The sequence below is a fragment of the Rhinatrema bivittatum genome, chromosome 3 (assembly GCF_901001135.1).
Source record: "Rhinatrema bivittatum chromosome 3, aRhiBiv1.1, whole genome shotgun sequence".
Taxonomy (NCBI): domain Eukaryota; kingdom Metazoa; phylum Chordata; class Amphibia; order Gymnophiona; family Rhinatrematidae; genus Rhinatrema; species Rhinatrema bivittatum.
In genome coordinates, this window is record NC_042617.1 from 594,797,596 (window position 1) to 594,818,808 (window position 21,213).

Here is a 21,213-nt window from a genome sequence, read left to right on the forward strand (position 1 = left end):
CTTTCCCTTCTCTGCATTTCTTAAAATCCACGCAGCGCGTGCTGGCCCGAGATATTTGCATATTTCCCGGCTTTGGGCTACCCAGGGCTTTTAAAATTCACCTTTGAGTCATTCTCCCCTGGAACACCACCCACCATTAACCTTTCATTTATGTATAACAAAAAAAAAAGCAAAATAGATATGTAAGGCAATGGGTGTAGACCTTTATTTTCTGTTATTATCTGGGAATGTCAATGTTATAACAAAATATCATCAGAGCAATGGATTTTCCACTGATTTTTCTCCTGTACATTATAATAAAATATTTTCCTGCTATTTTATAAAGTTTTATTAAAACATTGAAATTTTCAGGTAAAATAAAAACTGAAAATGCAGGCACCTAGGAATGAGAAACAGAGGGCGCTGCTGAAAGTCACGGTAAGTGTGGGTGGCAGAAGCTGAAACCCTCTCTCCTGCTTCCCAGTGCAATATTCCAACCACCAGGCTAGGACTGGGGGCGCCTTACTGCCTCCCAGCAGAAAATACTGCATTTATGGGCAGGCTCTGCTTAACAATCCTAGTATAGTGTTGTATATTTTTTGAGGGGGGGGGGGGGGGGGGACGGGGACATATTGTACCCCTGGAATTACAGATACATTTTTTAAATATCAGCTTCATAAAGACAACAAGATGTGCGACATGCTTGGAGAAAACAAGAATGCTGAAGTAATTAATCGGAATTTGTATTCTCATTTTATTAAAATCAAGTGAAATGTATTCTTCTCACTTTATTTTTTCTCTTTTTAAATAAAATATAATCCTGAACCCAGAAATATCTCTGAAATGTGGGTGGTAATAAATGGAAAAAAAGATTACTTTAGTTCACTTCCCATGGTAAAAGAAACTATTTTTTTTAATTTAAAAAGGAAACGATTAGGGGGCAGAGATTTTTTTTAAGTTGCCTTTCTAAGCACTTTTAAAGGTAGATTGTGCATGCAACTGTAAAACATATAACGCCGGTGAAACAGCAGAAAGTTCCCACAGCAAACATTGCATGAGATTCTGCAAGGGAGCGTTTGCTGCAGCTATTGGGATTTATTCCCTGCATCAGCACTCGGCTCCCTCAGCCCGATTAATAGGAAGTGAGCAGGGGGAAACCGAAAGTGAAAGCTGGAGCTGCAGGACGGAGGAGGAACGGCTTGGGAGCCAGGATCCTGCTTTCAGGAGCTTCTCAGAGAGCCGAGTGCTGCAAGCCCTCAGGTAGGTTGGCAGTGGCAGGGGCACTGAGGCAGAATTATTTGGACGGGGGCAAGCTAAGCATAGAGGGGGTGGGGCGGCAAGACAAAGTGACCTTTCCACCAACCACCATAAAAGACAATAAGAAAAAGCCCCAAGGCCCTCTAATCTATTTAAGAAAAACAAAAAAAGCAAAGCTGATCAGTTTTATCTTCCCGGTAAAACTAGGATTACAATTCTTTGCTCTCCTCATTCAGCCAGTTCTTCAGTACGGTTATGAGAGTGAAGTCTGGAGTGTGTGAATCTCTGTGTAAATCCGGCACCTCCCCTTCTGTAATACACTAGCGGGCGGATTTTAAAAGCCCTGCTCGCGTAAATCCGCCCGGATTTACGCGAGCAGGGCCTTGCGCGCCGGTGGCCTATTTTCCATAGGCTGCCGGCGCGTGCAGAACCCCGGGACTCGCGTAAGTCCCGGGGTTTCTGAAAAGGGGCGTGTCAGGGGCATCGCCGAGTGACGCCGCGTTTGAGGGCGTGGCACGGCGTTTGGGGGCGAGCCTGGGGTGTGGCGCCGGCTCGGGGGCGTTCCGGGGGCGTGGCCACGCCCTCTGGAACCGCCCCCGGGTCGGGTCTCCTCCGGGAGGCGTAAATCCATGGATAAGGTGGGGGGGGGGGGGGGGTTAGGTAGAGGAAGGGAGGGGAAGGTGAGGGGAGGGTGAAAGAGAGTTCCCTCCGAGGCCGCTCCGAACTGAGGGAATGGAGGCAGGCTGCGCGGCTCGGCGCGCGCTGGCTGCCCAAAATCGGCAGCCTTGCGTGTGCCGATCCAGGATTTTAGAAGATACGCGCGGCTACGCGTACTTTTGTTTGCGCCTGCGATCGCACAGTTTTTCAAAATCTACCCCTTAGTATCCACAGGCATTTCTTCTAAAATGGACTTTGCGGGGTAGATTTTTAAAAAATGCGCATTCGCGTACTTTTGTTGGCGCACCAGTCGCAAACAAAAGTACGCTGGATTTTATAAGATAAGGGGTAGATTTTCAAATAGGGCGCCCTCGCATACTTTTGTAGGCGCATCAGGCGCAAACAAAAGTACGCTGGATTTTAGTAGATACGCGCATATCCGCTAAAATCCTGGATTGGCACGCGCAGCCTACCTCCGCGCAGCCTACCTCCATTCCCTCCGAGGCCGCTCCGAAATCGGAGGGAACTCTCTTTCACCCTCCCCTCACCTTCCCCTCCCTTCCTCTACCTAACCCACCCCCCCGGCCCTGTCTAAACCCCCCCCTACCTTTGTTGGGGGATTTACGCGGTACACCTTGGTGAGGAAAGTCTCACAAAGATGACATTTCTACTATGTTAACTTGAAAGTTCAAAATGTCATCTTTGTGAGACTTTCCTCACTCCACTGTTAAATCTTCACCAAGGTGTACCGTGCTGTTCGTACATCTCACTCTACATGTGAAACTGACCCTTAAACCCTAAACCATTACCACCAACTCACCTCAACCTATTAGATGGCCCTCCTATAGTGATATAAATACTTCCCTACTCTGGGCCTTGTGGATAGTAGAGATGTGAATCACTTTTTGTGTTCGTGTCATTGTTTTTTGGCTGCCGCGGGAAATGTCGTTTTTTGAGGATCCGGTTTTTGTTCTCGAAAAATGGTTTTTTGAGTTAGTGCACTCTAACTCCCGTTAGTGCGCGCTAACAAAAACTGTTAGATTTTGTTACTTAGCGCGCACTAACGGGAGTTAGAGTGCACTAATCCGAAAAATGAATTTTTGCGAAAAAACGGAAGAATCCCCATTGTTTTTCGGGCTCCTCGAAACATGCCGAATAGGACAATTTCATTGAAATTTTCCAGTTCGGCAAAAACAAATGCACATCTCTAGTGGATAGTGTCGCTCTTTCTCTCTCTCTCTCTCTCTTTCTCTCTCTCTCTCTCTCTGAAAAATAGGGATTATCTCAGGGTGCGCTAAGTTTACTGCACCATGTGAAACTACCGATGCAAAGCAGTAAGTTACCAAGTGGTGTGGCATGCGTTATTAACAGTTTTTGATGAATCTAGGGGTGAGTGGGAAAGATCCAATCAGCCTGTGCAGGGATATTGGAGGCCTTCTCTAGGTTCAGCAGGAAACCTGTTCTATCAAGGAGTGTAGATGAAATGAGGAGTCTTGCATTGAGATCAGAAGAAAGAAGGTCTAATCAAGACTCACTTGTTAAGTCATTCCAATGTTATATGTAAACCGAAGTGATTAGTAACATTGTTACTAGAACTTCGGTATATAAAAAAAAAAAAAAAATGCTAAATAAATAAATAAATAATCATTAAAAAAATGGTACTAGGGGTATGTTAAGGAATATGCTGAGACTGAGACAATTTCAGCTTGTTAATTAAGATCATTTATATATAATCTGGGTGGGATGCTAAAGATTAATGGTTTACTGATTGTTCAGTACTGGTAAGATTATGATAGGTGAAAACCCATGGCCTTAATATATTCTGCATTTTGTTGGTCTACTTTTTCAGTTCTGATGTATGTATTTTTCAGGATTCTCTAGCATATCCTCTCTCATGGGAGGTAATTTTAAAAGGAGTTACATGTATAAATCTAACATACTATTGTAGCAATTTTAAAAAGACATTTAATTGTGTAAAGTGCACTTATACATGAATAACCCAATGGCATTTATTGCAGCAATTTTCAAAAGCTCATTTACATTGGTAAGGTGTATTTACATGTGTAAAACAATTTAGAGGCAGTAAGTTTCAAAAAGGCATGTAGGCGTTTTCCTGATTTTGCAAGTGTCTGCACACAACTGCGTAAAGTTGGGTGTGAACTGTACAAGTGAGTAAATTTTACACCGGGCATGCGTCCATGCCAGGACCAGTTTCACCAGTTCGTCCAGTCTAGAGTTAGGTCCTCCAATTTATGCAGCCTTCAATTTGGAGCCCATTTGATATTTTTAAAAAAAATGATATACTTGCATCATAGCAAATAGAGTTCTGAAACTGTGTTTTCACCTTTCCCTAGGAGCAAAAAGGCACGTAAAATGAGATCCTTGGATGCATATAAAGTTTTGGTGGAAGGCATTGATGAGTTGGACTTCCGTGGAAGTTGTGTTCCTTGTGAGCTGCTGCTGACTGGAGATAAATCATTCCCAGTGCTGGTGAACCCCAGAAACCAAGTCTTGATCGCTGCCTCTCAATATGAGCAAGGGCGAATGGTGGTGATCTCCCATGAGGGATACCTGAACAACCCCAAGTTTTTCTCGTTTCTCCAGAATGCAATCAGCTGGCTAAAACCCTCACCGGAGGCCTTGGTTGGCGTCCAGCAGAATTTTAGTTTCTTGCAGAAGACTCTTTCTAGTAATGGCAGCCGTACACAGTCAGATGCCAAGTTCTTGAACACCTTCGGTGTGTACTGCATGGATGCGCACCATGACCTTCAGGCAGAGGAGTTGGTGATGTTCGTGAAGAGAGGTGGGGGGCTTCTTATAGGGGGCCAGGCCTGGCACTGGGCCCAGCAGAATAGATCCAAGAAGGATATTCTGTCGTTTCCTGGAAATAAGATGACATCTGTTGCAGGAATCCATTTCACATCTAATTGTGCGGAGACTGGGGTTTTTCCTGTTTCTAGAAAAATGCCTCCAATTCCACTGATGGTGAAGTGAGTATTTTATTAGCTATTCATTCATTCATTCATTCATTCATTCATTCATTCATCTATTCATTCATATTTTACTTAATCTATTCCTTCAAATGTATTGTATTTTGGAAGGTACAGAAATGCAATACTGTGGAATATTTCTCTTCTCTAACAAAAAGGATTTCAACAATTTTTTCCATGTATATGTCTGGTCCTGTTCAGAGAGAAGATTTGCAAAGCTTTGTGTCACTAATCAGTTTGCTTTGGAATTTCCCAACGTTACTAAATATAATGGGACATTCTAGCAATGCCTGGGTTTCATTTGAATGGTAGGGAAAATGAGGGAAAAAGACATGAGAGAAGTAGGCTAAAGCAATGGCTCTCAACCTTTGTTCTGTCGGGACACACCTGATAGATGGTCTCATGTGCATGACACACTGAACACGACAGTCACAAGTCTAAATGTAAATGTACACTTTGCATCCGCAGGAATTCCCACCCCCGACCCTCAGCAATGGGTAGAAAGCAGAACTAGAATATTCCCTGTACAACTCACCATACAAAAAATATATTCTGGTGTTATCTCAATAACAGCAACACAAACTCCCTCTACTACCAGGCGCAATAGCCCTACTTATAAAAAGACAGCAGTTCACCACCAATGCATGTCCTGTTGAGAAAATACAACAAATAAAATGAGGTATTTTATGTACCTACGTGCTAGTTAAATATCTCACCTCGAGCACACACAGAACTGACCTTCACCAACTACAGAAAGACCACAAATTACAAACAGAGACAGAAACTGGAATGAAAACCCAAAAAAGCCACTCTGTATGCAGTGCGAACCTGGAGAAATGGAAACAGAAATATAGCACCTAACACAGTCCCAGGATCTGCAATAATGCACACACACACTAATCCGCACAAAGTTACACCTGCATTATGGCACGCACTGAATCGGTAACAACCCAGCCTATAAAAAGGCCACACTACAAATATTAAACCAGACCCTAAATGCCAATACACTTCCAATTAGGAAAACAGAACAAGCCAAGCTGCTACAGATCCCCACACACAAATAACTGTAAAACTATATAAGGTATTATTTCAAAACAGCTGATGAACAGCACATCTAACAATTAATAATCTTTAAAAATTCTCCAAACACCAATAAAAGTATTTCAAAACAGCAGACACATCACACACTAGCCAATAATTAAAATGGCAGTCAATCAAGAAAAATGAACTTAAAAAGCCACCTTTACTTACCCTCTCCAGCAACTCTCCTACTCCTTTCCCTTCCAGGCCAATAGCACTCACCAGAAGCAGCAAGGGCTGCTGAAGCTCTGTCCTCACAGTCCTCTTCCTTAGTGCCCGCAACCAGTCTCTGTCTCTGTCACACACACACACACATGCGCGTATCATATGCTCAGGAACAGTTTCTGTCTCTAACACAACAATCATCTCCCTGACAAGTTTCTCTCTCTCACACATACACACGTCACCTCTCTAGCCAGTCTCTCTCTCTCTTACTTGTGCACAGGCTTTCAATCACACACATGTTCTCTCTATCTCACTTACACACAGACTTTCAATCACACACGTTCTCTCTTTTACACTTTTTCGATTTATTATCCTCACATTGTGCTTCTCGTACTATTTTTACAATGTGCTCCTGTCGACTTCTCCCTCTTCCGCCCCCGGTTGAGGAAACGTCATCCCCTGTAAATAGTTTCCCAGTTTCCATTTGTTCATGTGTTTTTCTTGTATGCATCGTTTACTGTTCTATGTAATGGCACTGCCAAAAAGTTTTAAGTTATCTGTAAACCGACTCGATGTGCAAACGGTTGTCGGTATATAAAAACCTACAAATAAATAAAAATAAATCTCACTTACACACAGGCTTTCAATCACACACATGCTCTCTCTCTCTTTCACAGCCACAGCCAGCCAGAAACATGCTCCATCTCTCTCACACACACAGACAGAAGCACCCTCCCTCACTCATATACACACACAGAACCACCTCCCTCGCTCACATGCACACCACACACACAAGCACCCCCCTCCCCCATGCATACCACATACACAAGCACCCTCCCCACCCACATACACCACACACACAAAGCACCTTCCCCCTCACATACACATGACACACACACACACACAAAGCACCCTGCCCCTCACACATACACACCACACACACTCAGAAGCACCTTCCCCCTCACATGCACCCTCCCCCTCACACATATACACCACACACACACACACACACACAAGCACCCTTCCCCCTCACATGCACACACCACACACACAAAGCACCTTCCCCCTCACATACACACCACACACATACACAAAGCACCTTCCCCCTCACATGCACCCTCCCCCTCACACATATACACCTCACACACACACACACACAAGCACCCTTCCCCCTCACATGCACACACCACACACACAAAGCACCTTCCCCCTCACATGCACACACCACACACATACACAAAGCACCTTCCCCCTCACATGCACCCTCCCCCTCACACATATACACCACACACACACACACAAAGCACCTTCCCCCTCACATGCACCCTCCCCCTCACACATATACACCACACTCAGACACACAAAGCACCTTCCCCCTCACATGCACCCTCCCCCTCACACATATACACCACACACACACACACACACAAGCACCCTTCCCCCTGACATACACACCACACACACACAAAGCACCCTCCTCTCACATACATAACCACTCAGACACAGAACCACCCTCCCAATCTCAAATACATACACACACCGGCCCCCAGTTGAACTGCTCCGATCTTCAGCCCCGCCGGCTGCGTGTAGCACACGACACACCTGCCGGTGCTTGCAACACACTGGTGTGTCGTGACATTGAGAATCATTAGGCTTTATACCCACAGACTTTGAAAATTCTGACTAAAGTAGATTTATGTAGATAAATCCACTTTGGAAATTTGTGGACCTGCTAAACTTACACCTGCTCTCAAGTGGGGGTTCCTGCCACTGTAATTGGGGAGTTCCTGCCACTCTTGCTGCAGCTTTGCTCCTCTGACAGTGCCTTGGATATCTCCTGCCACTGCTGGCACCTTTGCCCCGTTACGGTGCCACTGCCACAGTCTTCATGCCTTGGAGTTCTTCTCTCATTGGAATTGATTAGAAAACGCCAACTTTCCATTCCTTCCCCCAAATGGAGAAACAAAAAAAAACAAAACAATTGAATCAAAGAAACCATTTTTTACATTTGAAACTAATGAAATGAATGGAGGTGACCTATAAAATGAATAAACAAACCAAAATAAACATTTTGCTTCTGTAAATCCTTAATATATTCTCTACCTCTGTGAGACAGCTAAAACTTGTCTTGAAAATAGGAAACCATTTTTATTTAAAAATGTTATATTCTGCTCAATGTAACAGATTTGTCATCCAGAAATGGCCAAATGCAATTCTAAAAATTTATCGTGAAATGCGTTATGGCCATTTCAGGCATATCGCACAGCCTAATGCCAGGAAAAAAGGTGCAGTTATTTCCAGCATTAAAACTGTGTGATAGCATGCATTATGCTGTCCCTCATTTAACTAAATCCCACCCAAACTCCTCCCCGATTCCTCCCCTCCCAAAAATTTGCATTTGCGCCGTGCGTCACAAATCTTATCGCTTGCATTATGGTGTTAACGCTTTATCGCGTGTGTTAATACCTGAACGCATTTTGATGAATGACCCGGTAAATTTGGAAGGAGTGGCCCAAAGACTGATATGTTCTCATGCTTGGAGGACTATTGTTCATGTCTCTGGTGGTGATTGATGGTTTATTTCCCACACTAACTAGCCCTTTCACTTTGGGCCTGCAAATAAGGAGAACAATAAGAAGCACATGGGTCTGTATTCACTTCAATGTGACCATGTTAATGCTAGTCCAATTTCCATCGCAGTAGTTTAGTACTTTTGGCTTTATAAAGGGGTTTACTGCTGCACTAACCACTGTTAACATGGGTTAGTACATGCACCTCGTAACTTCTTTTTAACTGTACTGCTAAGTAGCTTATCAGTTATTGCTATCTAGTAGCAGTTTTTTTTAAAGTGATGACTGAACTGAAACCAGGTGTGATATTGTTATTAAATAAATCAACTGAGTTCCCCTAAAAAGCTTGAAAAGCTTCCTTTTATAATCACTTATCATAAAGGTGAACCGAAGGAATGATAAAGTAAAAGTATTCGTTGAATATTTATTTGCCTCAAGCATTTGCTGGTGTATAATGTCCTGTTAAACACATGGATGGATTCTATATTAATAAGACAGGCAGGGGAGAAATATTAACAACGGCAGGGGAGAAAGACTGATACTTCACGCATATCCAGCATAGCTCTCTGCTTCAACGGCAGGGGAGAAAGTCTGATACTTCACGCATATCCAGCATAGCTCTCTGCTTCAACGGCAGGGGAGAAAGTCTGATACTTCACGCATATCCAGCATAGCTCTCTGCTTCAGCGGCAGGGGAGAAGAAAAACTGATACTTCACGCATATCCAGCATAGCTCTCTGCTTCAGCGGCAGGGGAGAAGAAAAACTGATACTTCACGCATATCCAGCATAGCTCTCTGCTTCAACGGCAGGGGAGAAAGTCTGATACTTCACGTATATCCAGCATAGCTCTCTGCTTCAACCCAGGAGGGAATGAAGAAAAGTGGATCTATATACAGACAACAACCAACAAGGACTGAATTACATAGTCTGGGTAAACAAATAAGCATGGGTTTTGACACTGTGAATTGACTCGATTTAGAAATCAGGACATTGCCTTGGACAAGTTAATGGATTAAGTTACTCTGAGTTTAAACTTTCATCGAAGATTATATGTACAGAAGCTATATCCTGGTCTCGGGAATTTGTTATCTCAGTAAAAACTGTTGATTTAGATTGTTGACTTACTTTTAACTGTTGACTTACACTGTTATATGTAAAGCCTGTTGCTATTTATTGTTTACTTACTGTATAACCGGTTATTTGTAAAGCCTTTGGCTAAATTATTGTTTACTGTAAACCGAGGTGATGTAGACCTATACGTACCACGGTATATAAAAATCTCCAAATAAATAAATAAATAAATGGGTGTAGTTTGCTTATTGCGGCGGTTACTACCCCTAACTAATTAAGCTAGATATTTCACTTAGATGCAGTTACAACACTGCTCTCTACATTAATGGTGGGGGTGGAAGAGTATTGAACCAAAAGGTTACTAAGAGCCAAGAGTAACAGATAAGTATGAGGAAAAAAAAAGTGCGAAGCTTGCTGGGCAGACTGGATAGGCCGTTTGGTCTTCTTCTGCCGTCATTTCTATGTTTCTATGTTTCTATAAGATTGTACATAATCACAAGCCATTAAATAGAAGTAAATACATTAAATAGAAGTAAAAAAGAAGTCAAGACTCTCCCAGCCTTTCTCCCCTCACCCTTTCCAGCGCCCCGTAGCCTCCCCCCACCCCGCCCTTTCACCCCTTAGCAACTTTTCCTCTAAAGTACCCCTGACTTATAGTACCCTTTTTTCCCTCTGCCCCACCCTCATCCCCCCCACTTATCCCCCACCCCTTCCGCCCTTTTCCTCCTCGCTCCCTCCCTCTCTGCCCCCTCCCCTTTATTCAGTTGTACAGTAGTGCACATAATTTCTTTATATTGTTCATAGTTCATATGCTAAGCTCATAAGTGCACACTCCTCTCTAACATTGTATATAAGTTCACTTGTATATCTAATTGTAATATGGATAATCAAAATCCATTTCGTTCTACCAAGTTGTATTTCTGTTCGCTGACTCTCCTTCCTTGCACTGTCATATATTATCTATTTAGCCTTCTTTCATCGTTCATTGTAATTTCCTTTCTCAGTTACCTGTAAACCGACATGATGTGTCCTACGAATGCCGGTATATAAAAAGCGTTAAATAAATAGGCTTCCTTCTGGTTAGCATATTAAATTTGAAGGACTATTTTTTCCTTGTTTTTTGCCAGGCATGGGATGGATAACATCAAAGATCTGAAGATTTTGTTAGATGGAGTGACTGATCTAAACATAAAAACAGATGGGATTCCATCGGCATTGTTAGTTCATGGACCACTGGCTTTCTCTATTGGATTGGATGATTCTCTCCAGTCATTCCTAGCAGCAGCTCGTTATGGCAAGGGCCGAGTTGTGGTAGTAAGCCATGAATGCTACCTTTCGTGTCTTCAGTTAAAGAAGTTTATTCTCAATGCAGTGTCCTGGTTGGGCAATGGAAAACAAGGGCGGATTGGCATTGAGCCCAGCTTAAAGGATCTCTATAATCTACTCTTTTTGGAGAATATTGATTGTGAGCTAACAGAGCTGGTTCCAAATCTTAATGTGTATTGCTGCAAGTCCTATAGCGATCGAGAATCTGCTAAAATACACGCATTTGTAGCAGAAGGAGGAGGCTTACTTATTGGTGGTCAAGCTTGGTGGTGGGCCTCCCAGAACCAAGGCAAAAATCCAATCACTGAATACCCTGGCAACAAGATCCTTAATAAGTTTGGTATCAGCATTCTAGGGCATTCCGCAAGAACAACCAATTGTGAGGCTTTGTGTCATAGTGATGAGTCCAGTCATTACCACTTCCGAAAGGCACTCTCTCAGCTTCAGAAACACATCAGAGATAAGAATGAACTAGGATCCAAACTTTCTTCCTGGATGGGAGCACTGAGAAAGGAGTGCGCAATGCTGGTAAAAATGCCAGATCAAGATTTCCCTGCTTTCTCTTCTATCCACCAGCAGCTTGTGGAGATGGTCTCTAGCAATGAGATACCAACAGTTGCTAAAGAACGTCCCATCCATCAGAATTCCAAAGAAGCCTTTCTCCTCAGCGTGGGGACAGAAATCTATAACCACTGTCCATGTGATGAAGAGTTTGCACCCCAGAAAGGGAAAATGAAACATGGGTCAGGTCTGCATACTCCCCATCCTATAAGTATTCAGATCAACTGCACAAATAAAGGTGAGAACTGTCCTGCATAAAGGACCACGTGTTACTTTCATTGAAGAAAGAAAGAAATAAGGAATAGATGATGATAATTTTAATAGATTCTTGGCTGTTTGCCCAAATGGAATTCAGGTGCCTACTTAAGAAATAAATATGCAGCTGAGTAGACATCTTTAAGGTGAATGACTGACAGCACATTTTTGGTCACTTGGCTGAATGAAAGTTTGTGGAAACAAAAATGAAAAGAAGAAACTATGAGGTCAGTTTTGAAAGGGCTTTGTGTAGGTAACTTTTACATTTCCTGGCCAAACCCTGAGATCCAGGTTTCCTACCTGGCCATCCAGCAAAATTGTACCTGGGTGAAAAGAGGGGAGTGGAGGGCAATCCTGGGTGGGGCTTAAGTTTAGCTCTTAATGCTGATATTGAGTGCTACCTGGGTAACTTACAGGCCGATACAGTAAGGACGCGTTAGAAAGAGTGCGGCAGTGGCGGGCGCACCCGCGTTTGCCGCACGCACAGTCTGGATCACATACCGCTCGATATAGTATTTAAATTGCATGCAAATGCAAGCCGCGTCCAAAGCGCGTCCATGAAGCACAATCCATTTTACTGTACAGAGCGCTATACAGCGCCTATACAGTATCCTGAGTGCGCTGGTACCTGTCATTTCAAATGACAGGTACCAGGAAGTGGATACAGGAGAAGGGCTGCCTGACCCCCTCACTCCCCGGGACAAGACCAAAGTGAATCGGGCAAACTTTCCCCCAGCCCTTGCTCACCTGCCCTGGCCATGTCCATGGGTGCCGATCTCCCGTGCTGACAGCTCCGGAGCAGCCCCAGTCCTCTCTCTCCTCCTCCCGGGGACAGCCGGCAGCGAGAGCAGCTTCAGCAGCCCGGGGCAGATCGGGCGCTCCCCATGGCTCCCAGGATTCCTATTCTCTAAAAGGTAATGAGCACACGCCGTGACCTCGGACGTCGCACGCTGTGACCTGAGCGCCCGGCTGGACGTCCGAGGTAAGTCTGGTCAGAGGAATTACTGTCTTAAAATTATCCAGGCTGTTTATCCTGATTATCCTGCTCACAGCCTTATGGGACTGTCTCTTACCTGAGTTTCTGCAATGCTGTGTACATTGAGTAGTGCTATAGAAGTCATAAGTAATAGGAGTAGAGTATATTCCCTAAGTCCTGCTGAATATTTACTACTACAACTACTAGTACTACTACTACTAATTTATAAAATGCTACCAGACATATTCAGCACTGTACAGATACCCATAAGAGACAGTCCCTGCTCCATGGAGCTTACAGTCTAGTGAAGACAAACCTACATGACAAACAAGAGTCTATGGGAAGTGTGTTTATTGCTGATCAGTGGTTAGGAGTTTAAAAGAAGCCTCAGTAGGGTTTGAATGTATTACGTACCGCCTCAGGAAGTCTATTCCAGGTGTAATGACTCTTTGGGTTCATTACGATTAAGGTCCTAGTTAATTCCTTGAGTTGGCCTTTCCCCTTTTGGTATAAAACCATCTCTCTCCCTTAGAGAATGGGGCAGTGCAGTTTGAGTTTGGAGTTGGTAGGAGTCAGGGGTTTTTGCCTCAGTTGAAGTTTTAGGCCTATCTCTGGGATTTTGGCATCCCTGCCCTGAGGACAAGGTTGGGAAGCTGCCTGTCCAGTCCACTTCTTGGCTGGTTAGGTTTCTCTTCTGGGTTGTTGTCTTCAGTTGTAGGAAACTTTATGAGACCCCCCTAGTTTCTTTGGCCCGGAGAGAGATAAGGAAGTCTCTTCTGTGGTGGGGGTAGGGAAGATCTGCCCCGCATCACTCTCTACCAGGACTGAGGTATGGTGGTGACCTGATGCAAGAGGATCCCCGGTGTCTGAGCTCAGTTTTAGGGAAGAAGTGTTTTGGTTAAAAGACCTGGGAGGAAAGTTTTGCTGCCCCCTTCCTGTCCTGAAGGAGGAACATTGAGAGAGCAGTGATGTTCATGGTGGGATCCTTTTTCCAGCGAGGGCTCCTGAGTGACTGAGAGATTCTGGAGAACTGTGAGTAAGACCAATTAAAACTATTTTGAGGACCCCAACTTTGAATCTTCACCCTGGGGAAACAGAATTTGGACTCTGTGCAAAGATTAACGGCCGGATTTTAAAAGGGTTACGCGCATAAGTTATGCGCGTAACCCTTTTAAACCCCCCCTGCGCGCGCCGAGCCTATTTTGCATAGGCTCGGAGGCGCGCGCAAACCCCGAGACGCGCATAAGTCCCGGGGCTTTGCAAGGGGGGCGTGTCGGGGGCGTGCCGGGTGGGCGGTGCGATTTTCGGGGCGTTTCAGGGGTGTGTTGGGGGCGTGGTGCCGGCCCAGGGGCGTGGTCGAGGCCTCCGGACCAGCCCCCGGGTCGGGTGATGGCACGCCAGCAGCCTGCTGGCGCACGCAGAGTTACGCCGGCTGGAGGCCGGCGTAACTCTGCCAACAAAGATAGGGGGAAGGGTTAGATAGGGCCGGGGGGGGGTGGGTTAGGTAGGGGAAGGGAGGGAAAGGTGCGGTGGGATAGAGGGAACGGGCAGCGCTCGCAGTGTTCGGCACGCGCAAGTTGCACAAATGTGAAACTTGCGCGCGCCGACCCTGGATTTTATAAGATACGCGCGGCTACGTGCGTATCTTATAAAATCCGGCGTACTTTTGTTCGCGCCTGGTGTGCGAACAAAAGTATGCGCGCGTGTAGATTTAGAAAATCTACCCCTAAGGTTTATCATTTTTCTGGCCAGTTTGGAGGGATTTCTTCTGCCCAAACAAGAATATCCCTACCTACTTGGAACCTCACTTACCCAAGCACTGGAGTGTGAGTGTCTCTCTCACCCTGGTTGAGAAGGAAATCCTTGAACAAATACGGCCTGATTTAAAAAAAATAAAAAACAAAAAAACCATTTACACACGTAAAATTGAGTTTTATACATGTAAATACACTCTACCCGTGTAAGTGGGCTTTTGAAAATTGGAACAATATATGCCAATGAATTGTCCGTAGGCTTTTTAAATTGCTATGATCGTCTGTTACATTTACAGGTGTAACTTTTTTTTTTTTTTAAACATATGTTTATTGCGAATTGGGAACAGAACACAAGAAAAATAACAGTAGCGTAATTAGAATGTAAAAACAGGTACATATAACCAACATGTATCACATACTTCAGCTCAAATGTGGTTATGCTTCTTTCCCAGTTTTCCATTTATATATCCCCCCCCCTTTGCCCCCCCTCCCTCCCTCCCTTTCCACCCTCTAAGCTTTGCGGTCATCTATCGTTTATCAAAGGCCTCTCTCTCAGATTCAAGGTATAATGCAGATCTTGGCACATTCCTGCATGGGTAAAGATAAGGTATTCCAATATTTGTTCCAAATTCTTTGACATTTTATTTTTGCCTCTGGTGCTTTATTGTTCGCTGTCATGTAGTCAAACTGTAAGAGCTTGTAAAGCCGGTTCGTCCATTGTTCCACTTTCGGCTGCTCCGTCGTAATCCATTCCCCCAAGATAGGTTGTAGGGCTGCCAAAAGCGCTTTTCTTAGGAATAAAGAGTCCCACTCCGTGATAGGAGCCAACTGGTCCTGAAAGTAACTCAATAGGCATATCTCTGGTTTCAGCGGTATTGTAATCTGTAGAATTTGACTTAAAGTCTTGGTCACTCGTGTCCAGTACCGCACCACCACGTCGCAGCTCCAGAGCATATGCATCAAGGATCCTGGTAATCGTTTGCATTTCAAACATTGGTCCGAAGTGCTTATCTTAGCAAGAAATAGCCTGGTTCTGGACAGGAACATACAGCGCAGAACCTTATAGCCCGTTTCTCGTAACGAAATGTTCTCTGTAGCTGTCATACAGTCCATCCAAATCTGTGCTACGGCTTTGTTAGTCAAACAAATTCCAGCGTGGTGTTCCCATTTCTGTTGTATTTCTGACAGCGTCACTTCCTCCTTCAAATCACGCAAGGCCCGGGAAAAACTGGAGCACGCCTTCAATGGCATACCCATGGGCGAAAAGAAATTTGTTAAGAGCTCAGCTTGTTGGTCCCTGCCCCGTGCCCCATGCATGGCAAAGATATAATGTCTAGCTTGGAGGTAAGCAAAAAATTCCTTCGAATCCAGTCCAAAGGTATCCCTTAGATCACTGAAGCTTCGCACTGTACCAAGAGTTTCATCCCACATCTGAGACACCCGTGTTAGTCCCTTCCGTTCCCAGGCCTGGAAGGTTGGATTGGATAGCCCTGCTTCAAATAGCGGGTTACCTCTAAAAGTCAAATACTGAAAATGTATTTCAGGGCAACCCAATTTCTCCTTGCATAGGAACTTCCACGCCTTTCTACATTCTTGGATTAACATACTATGTTTATAAGACGATGGAACCTCCGCCGTCCTGAGTGGGAGCATGTTTTCTGGACTATACGGATATGTCCACTCTTTGACAAAAGCATAAGGAGTGTAAAAGCTAGAAGCCTGTAGCCAATCCTGCACATGTCTTAATAGGCAAGCCAAATTATAATCTCTCCAATTGGGACAAGCTAGGCCTCCTTGGTCATATGGGCGCATCAAAGAACTTAAAGAGACTCGTGCCCGCCGTCCTCCCCATATATAACTTCGTATGATGCGATTTATCTGTTTCATCTCTCCCTTAGTCAGCCAAAAGGGAATCTGTTGCAACACATATAGCCAACGCGGAAGCTCCATCATCTTTAGCAATCCTATTTTACCCATGATAGACAAGGGAAGAGAAGCCCACAACTTCAACCTACCCTCCATTTTTGCAAGTAAGGGCCTGATATTTTCTCCCCTAAGGAGGCCTACATCCCTAGTTATTTGTAAGCCCAGATATCTCATGGACTGGTTAACCCATCGCAGAGGGAACCTCCCTTCCCAACCTTCTTTGACCCCTAATCCAATGTCCATGGCTTCAGATTTCTCTTCGTTTATCTTTAAACCTGCGAACCTACCAAATGACTTCTGATGGTGTAATACTTTATGCAATGAAATGTGCGGGCTCGTCAGAAAGACCAAGACATCATCCGCAAAGGCAGAAACCTTAAATTCCTGTGATCTCAACCTGTACCCCATGATTGAATTGTCGCTTTCAATTTTTCGCAGTAGAGGATCGATGGTCAAAATATATAGTAACGGAGACAGGGGGCAACCCTGTCTCGTACCCCTGCCCAGGGAGAAATCCTCCGATACTTGGCCATTAGCTGTAATCGCCGACTTTGGGTTATTATATAACATTCTAATGTTGTTCACAATGTCTCCCTGTAGGCCATATCTGGCCAACACCGAGAATAAATACGGCCAGGACACTCTGTCGAATGCCTTTTCGGAGTCAAATCCCACTACTAGAGCCCGGGTTCTGGTGGTTTTGCACTCCTCCAAGGCAACCAGCAACTTAGTGACATTCGTGCTGATCACCCTCCCTCTTACAAACCCCACTTGGTTTGGAGTAATGATAGTAGGGAAGACCAAGCTAAGTCTATCTGCTAAGATTTTTGCAAAGATCTTTGTTTCATAATTAAGTAAAGATATTGGCCTGTAAGACGAGGGCATTGCCGGATCTTTGCCTGGCTTCTCTAAAACTGTTATATAGGCCCGGGTGAAATCATCAGGGAAGTTCCGTCGCTTTTGTGCTTCTTGGAAGAACGCTAACAAATCCGGGGCTATTTGATATAATAATGCTTTATAATATTCAGCAGTATAGCCATCGGGTCCTGGCGCCTTGCCTCTCTTACTGGTCTTAATCGCCCCCACTATTTCCACCAGGCTTAGCGGTTTATTTATTTGTTCCAGTTGTACCGGGCTAACCCTGGGCAGCTTAAGATCCTGAAAGAATTCTGCCTCCTGCTCGCTACCCCCCGGGCGGTCATCAGTATATAACTTTTCATAGAATTCTCGAAAGGCAGCACAAATGTCTGTTGCACAGGTAATGGGAACTCCTCGTGGGTTCTTTAGCTTAGTTATGAATGACTTTCCCCTGGCTACCCTGACCATATTGGCCATGAGCCGACCCGCCTTATTGCCATAACGAAATAATTTATGCTCCCCAAACAAAAGGGCTTGCTGCGCTTTCTTGTGTAACCATTCGTTCAAGGAATGCAAAATAGCCCGGTATTCCTCTCTAGCTTGTCTAGTATTGGACGTTGCCAATCGCGCCTTAGCAGTCTTGAGTTGAGATTCTAAGTTCATTATGTGCTTATGCATATTTTTAGATCTAGCTATTTGGTATGCTAAAATCTCACCACGCATGACCGCTTTTCCGGCTTCCCAATATAAAATCGGATCAACCTTATGTAGTTTGTTATGGGATTCATACTCCCGCCATCTGCCCTTTAAAAATTCCCGAAATTTTTGGTTATCCGCCAAGTGACCTGGGAACCTCCACAATGATGGGCCCGGGTTAACCTCCTTGCTTTTTATGTCTATCCAGATAATTGCATGATCTGATATCTCAATAGGACCAATCTCCGCTCTGCCTACCCGTGAAAAGAGATGCTCTGCCACCAAAATATAATCAATTCTGGACATGGTAGAATGTGATCTCGACACATGAGTATAGTCACGGTCAGTTGGATGCAGAGTACGCCAGATGTCCATCAAATTCAATTCGGAACATAAATATTCAATTCCTTTGGGTTTTTTCCCCCTGTCTGAACTCCCCGGTCCCGTTCTATCAAGCAGGGGATCGCTGACATAGTTTAAATCCCCTAATAGGACTAACGAGCCCCTGGCAACTAAAAGTAGTTTAGCCACTATTGTTTGTAGGAAAGAATGACAATAAGAATTTGGAGCATACACCGTGCAAAATGTGTAGTCCCTTCCTTTAATTTTCCCCACTACAATTAGATATCTGCCTTCCTCGTCACTTTGTTGGTGTGTCATTTCAAAGGCTATGTTTTTGTGGATCAGTAGTGCCACGCCGGCCTTCCTGTGAACTGCCGGAGAATACAAGCATTGGCCCACCCAGCTACGTTTCAGTTTTTTACTTTCCGCTATTCTCAGGTGTGTCTCTTGCAGGCTTGCTACTCCTATTTTTTTACGTTGGAGGGCACTAAGTATTTTCTGCCTCTTAATTGGTGAGCTTATATCTCCCACATTCCAGGATCCACATCTAAGTGTCGTCATTATCTAGAGTAGGTGTTCCTCCAGGCAGGAAACTTGGAAAGAAAATCATTCCCTCGAGGCCCCCCAGCCTGGGCCTCCAGGTAACTTGTACGAACTGAGTGCTTGGCCTTGAACCTTCTATTTCCTTGAGTAGATGACTCGTGATAATACCCAATCCCCCAACCCAAGCCTCCCTTCCTCCTCCCGCCCCATCCCCGTCCCAAATCCCCTTGCTCCCCTGATGCCATTCACTACCTGGTAGGCTTACCCACCCCGGAACGTCAACCAACCCCATTTCTTGCAATACGTGCGCTCAGGAGCCTCCCCCCTACCCGCTACCGTTTCATCCCCCTGCTAGGTTCTCCGTCCCTTCTAGTTGGGCGGTTTAGGGCTCTGTCCTTACAAGGGCCATTTCCCTGATAACTATCACCGTCGCTATGCTATGGAGCACCCTAACTTCAATATACTATAACAAGAATTAGTGTAATTAATCACTATGGTGCGATTACATGATCGCTTTTATACCCGTGCCCTTAACCTATCAGGCAATAACCTCCCCCCATCCTTTTCACACTTTAAATTCTTAACAAAGGAACAAGATACAAACTTCGTTATAACAAGTTTCAACTAAGATGATCATTTTCCCCTGACACACGTCAAGTATAAGCAGTAGTTAATAATAGGAAAATAAAATTACTAAGAACTTAGGAACCAAACTTCCACCGAAGCTTCCAAACCTTCCAGACTTTCCAATGGCGCATGCCATAGAGATGTTCAAGTGGGTTTATGGTATTATGACTAGGATTTCCATTTTCAGTCTTCGTGACATGAAACCCATCCGCTCAAGTTTTTCCTTTATTTATTTTATTTATATTTATTTAAGGTTTTTTTATACCGGCATTCAAGAACTCGTTCTCATCATGTCGGTTTACAGAAAACAGGGGTGCAAAAATATAACCAAAAACATAGATAAACATGGAGAAGAGAAGCAGTTACAATTAACAAGGGTTCATGAACTGGGACTATAAGAAATAAAAGAGATAGATGAGGATAATTATATACAAGTGTACAATGTAAATAAGGGGTCCTCTATAAATACAAGAGAACAAAATAAATATGGAGTCCACTATATACAGCTACTTAGCATAGGAGTCATTGATGGGTCTTGTTAGGTGGAGTTCGGGAAGGCTTGCCTGAAAAGCCATGTCTTCAGTCTTTTCCTAAACGTTAAGAGGCACGGTTCGTTTCTTAGATCTGGTGGGATAGAGTTCCATAGCGGAGGGCCTGCTGTTGAAAGGGCTCGGTCTCTCAAGGTTCTGTGATTAGTAGTTTTTACGGGTGGAACAAGGAGGCATCCTGTGTAGGCTTCCCTAGTCGGTCTTGTTGATTTGTGAACACGGGGAGGAATTTGTAGGTCGATTATGGTGTGTTGGTGAATGATTTTGTATAATAATGTGATGGATTTGTAAATTACTCTGAAGTGGATTGGTAACCAGTGGAGGGCTTGAAGGACTGGAGAGATGTGGTCTCTTTTTCTGGTGTTTATTAATAAACGTGCTGCTGCGTTTTGGACCATTTGGAGTGGTTTTGTATATGAGGAGGGGAGGCCAAGAAGAGTTGCGTTGCAGTAGTCTAATTTGGAGAAGATGAGGGCTTGGAGAATGGTTCTGAAATCTTTGGCGTGGAAGAGTGGTCTTATCCTTTTTAAGACTTGCAGTTTATAGAAGCAGTCTTTGGTTGTTTTGTTGATGTGGGCTTTGAAGTTCAATTTATTGTCGATTAGGACACCTAGATCCCTTACATGAGTGGTTTGTAGGTTGGTTGGAAGACAGACTGTGGGTTTGTTATCGGGAGTTATGAGTAGGACTTCAGTTTTAGATGAGTTTAGTACCAGATTGAGGCTGTTGAGGAGGCTTTTAATTTCTAGGTGGGGGGAGGTTATTGCCTGATAGGTTAAGGGCACGGGTATAATTTCTTTGTCTTTAGCAATCCACTCCTCTGCTTTTTGGTGAGAATCGAAAGTGAGTATTTTTCCTTCACTCCAGATCTTCAATAGAGCTGGATATTGCAGCGCAAAGCGTACATTCTGGTTATATAGATCTTGGCATGTTTTGGAAAACATTTTTCTCTTGGCAGCGACTGCAGCAGAGTAATCCTGAAAGATTATAACTTTTTGCCCCTGAAATTGCGTTGTTTTGTGCTTCCGGT

The 21,213-nt window shown here is 44.3% G+C and overlaps 1 protein-coding gene across 1 annotated transcript in view; it reads left to right on the forward strand.

The window, feature by feature from the left end:
• Window positions 1-1,152: 1,152 nt before the first annotated feature.
• The window catches only part of LOC115088447 (TRPM8 channel-associated factor homolog), a 61,241-nt gene continuing 41,180 nt past the window's right edge, over window positions 1,153-21,213 (forward strand). The window contains exons 1-3 of the mRNA XM_029596729.1: window positions 1,153-1,239; window positions 4,248-4,883; window positions 10,899-11,896. Coding sequence (XP_029452589.1) covers window positions 4,267-4,883; window positions 10,899-11,896 — 1,615 coding nt within the window. The 5' untranslated portion in view covers window positions 1,153-1,239; window positions 4,248-4,266. The remainder of the gene's footprint in view (window positions 1,240-4,247; window positions 4,884-10,898; window positions 11,897-21,213) is intronic.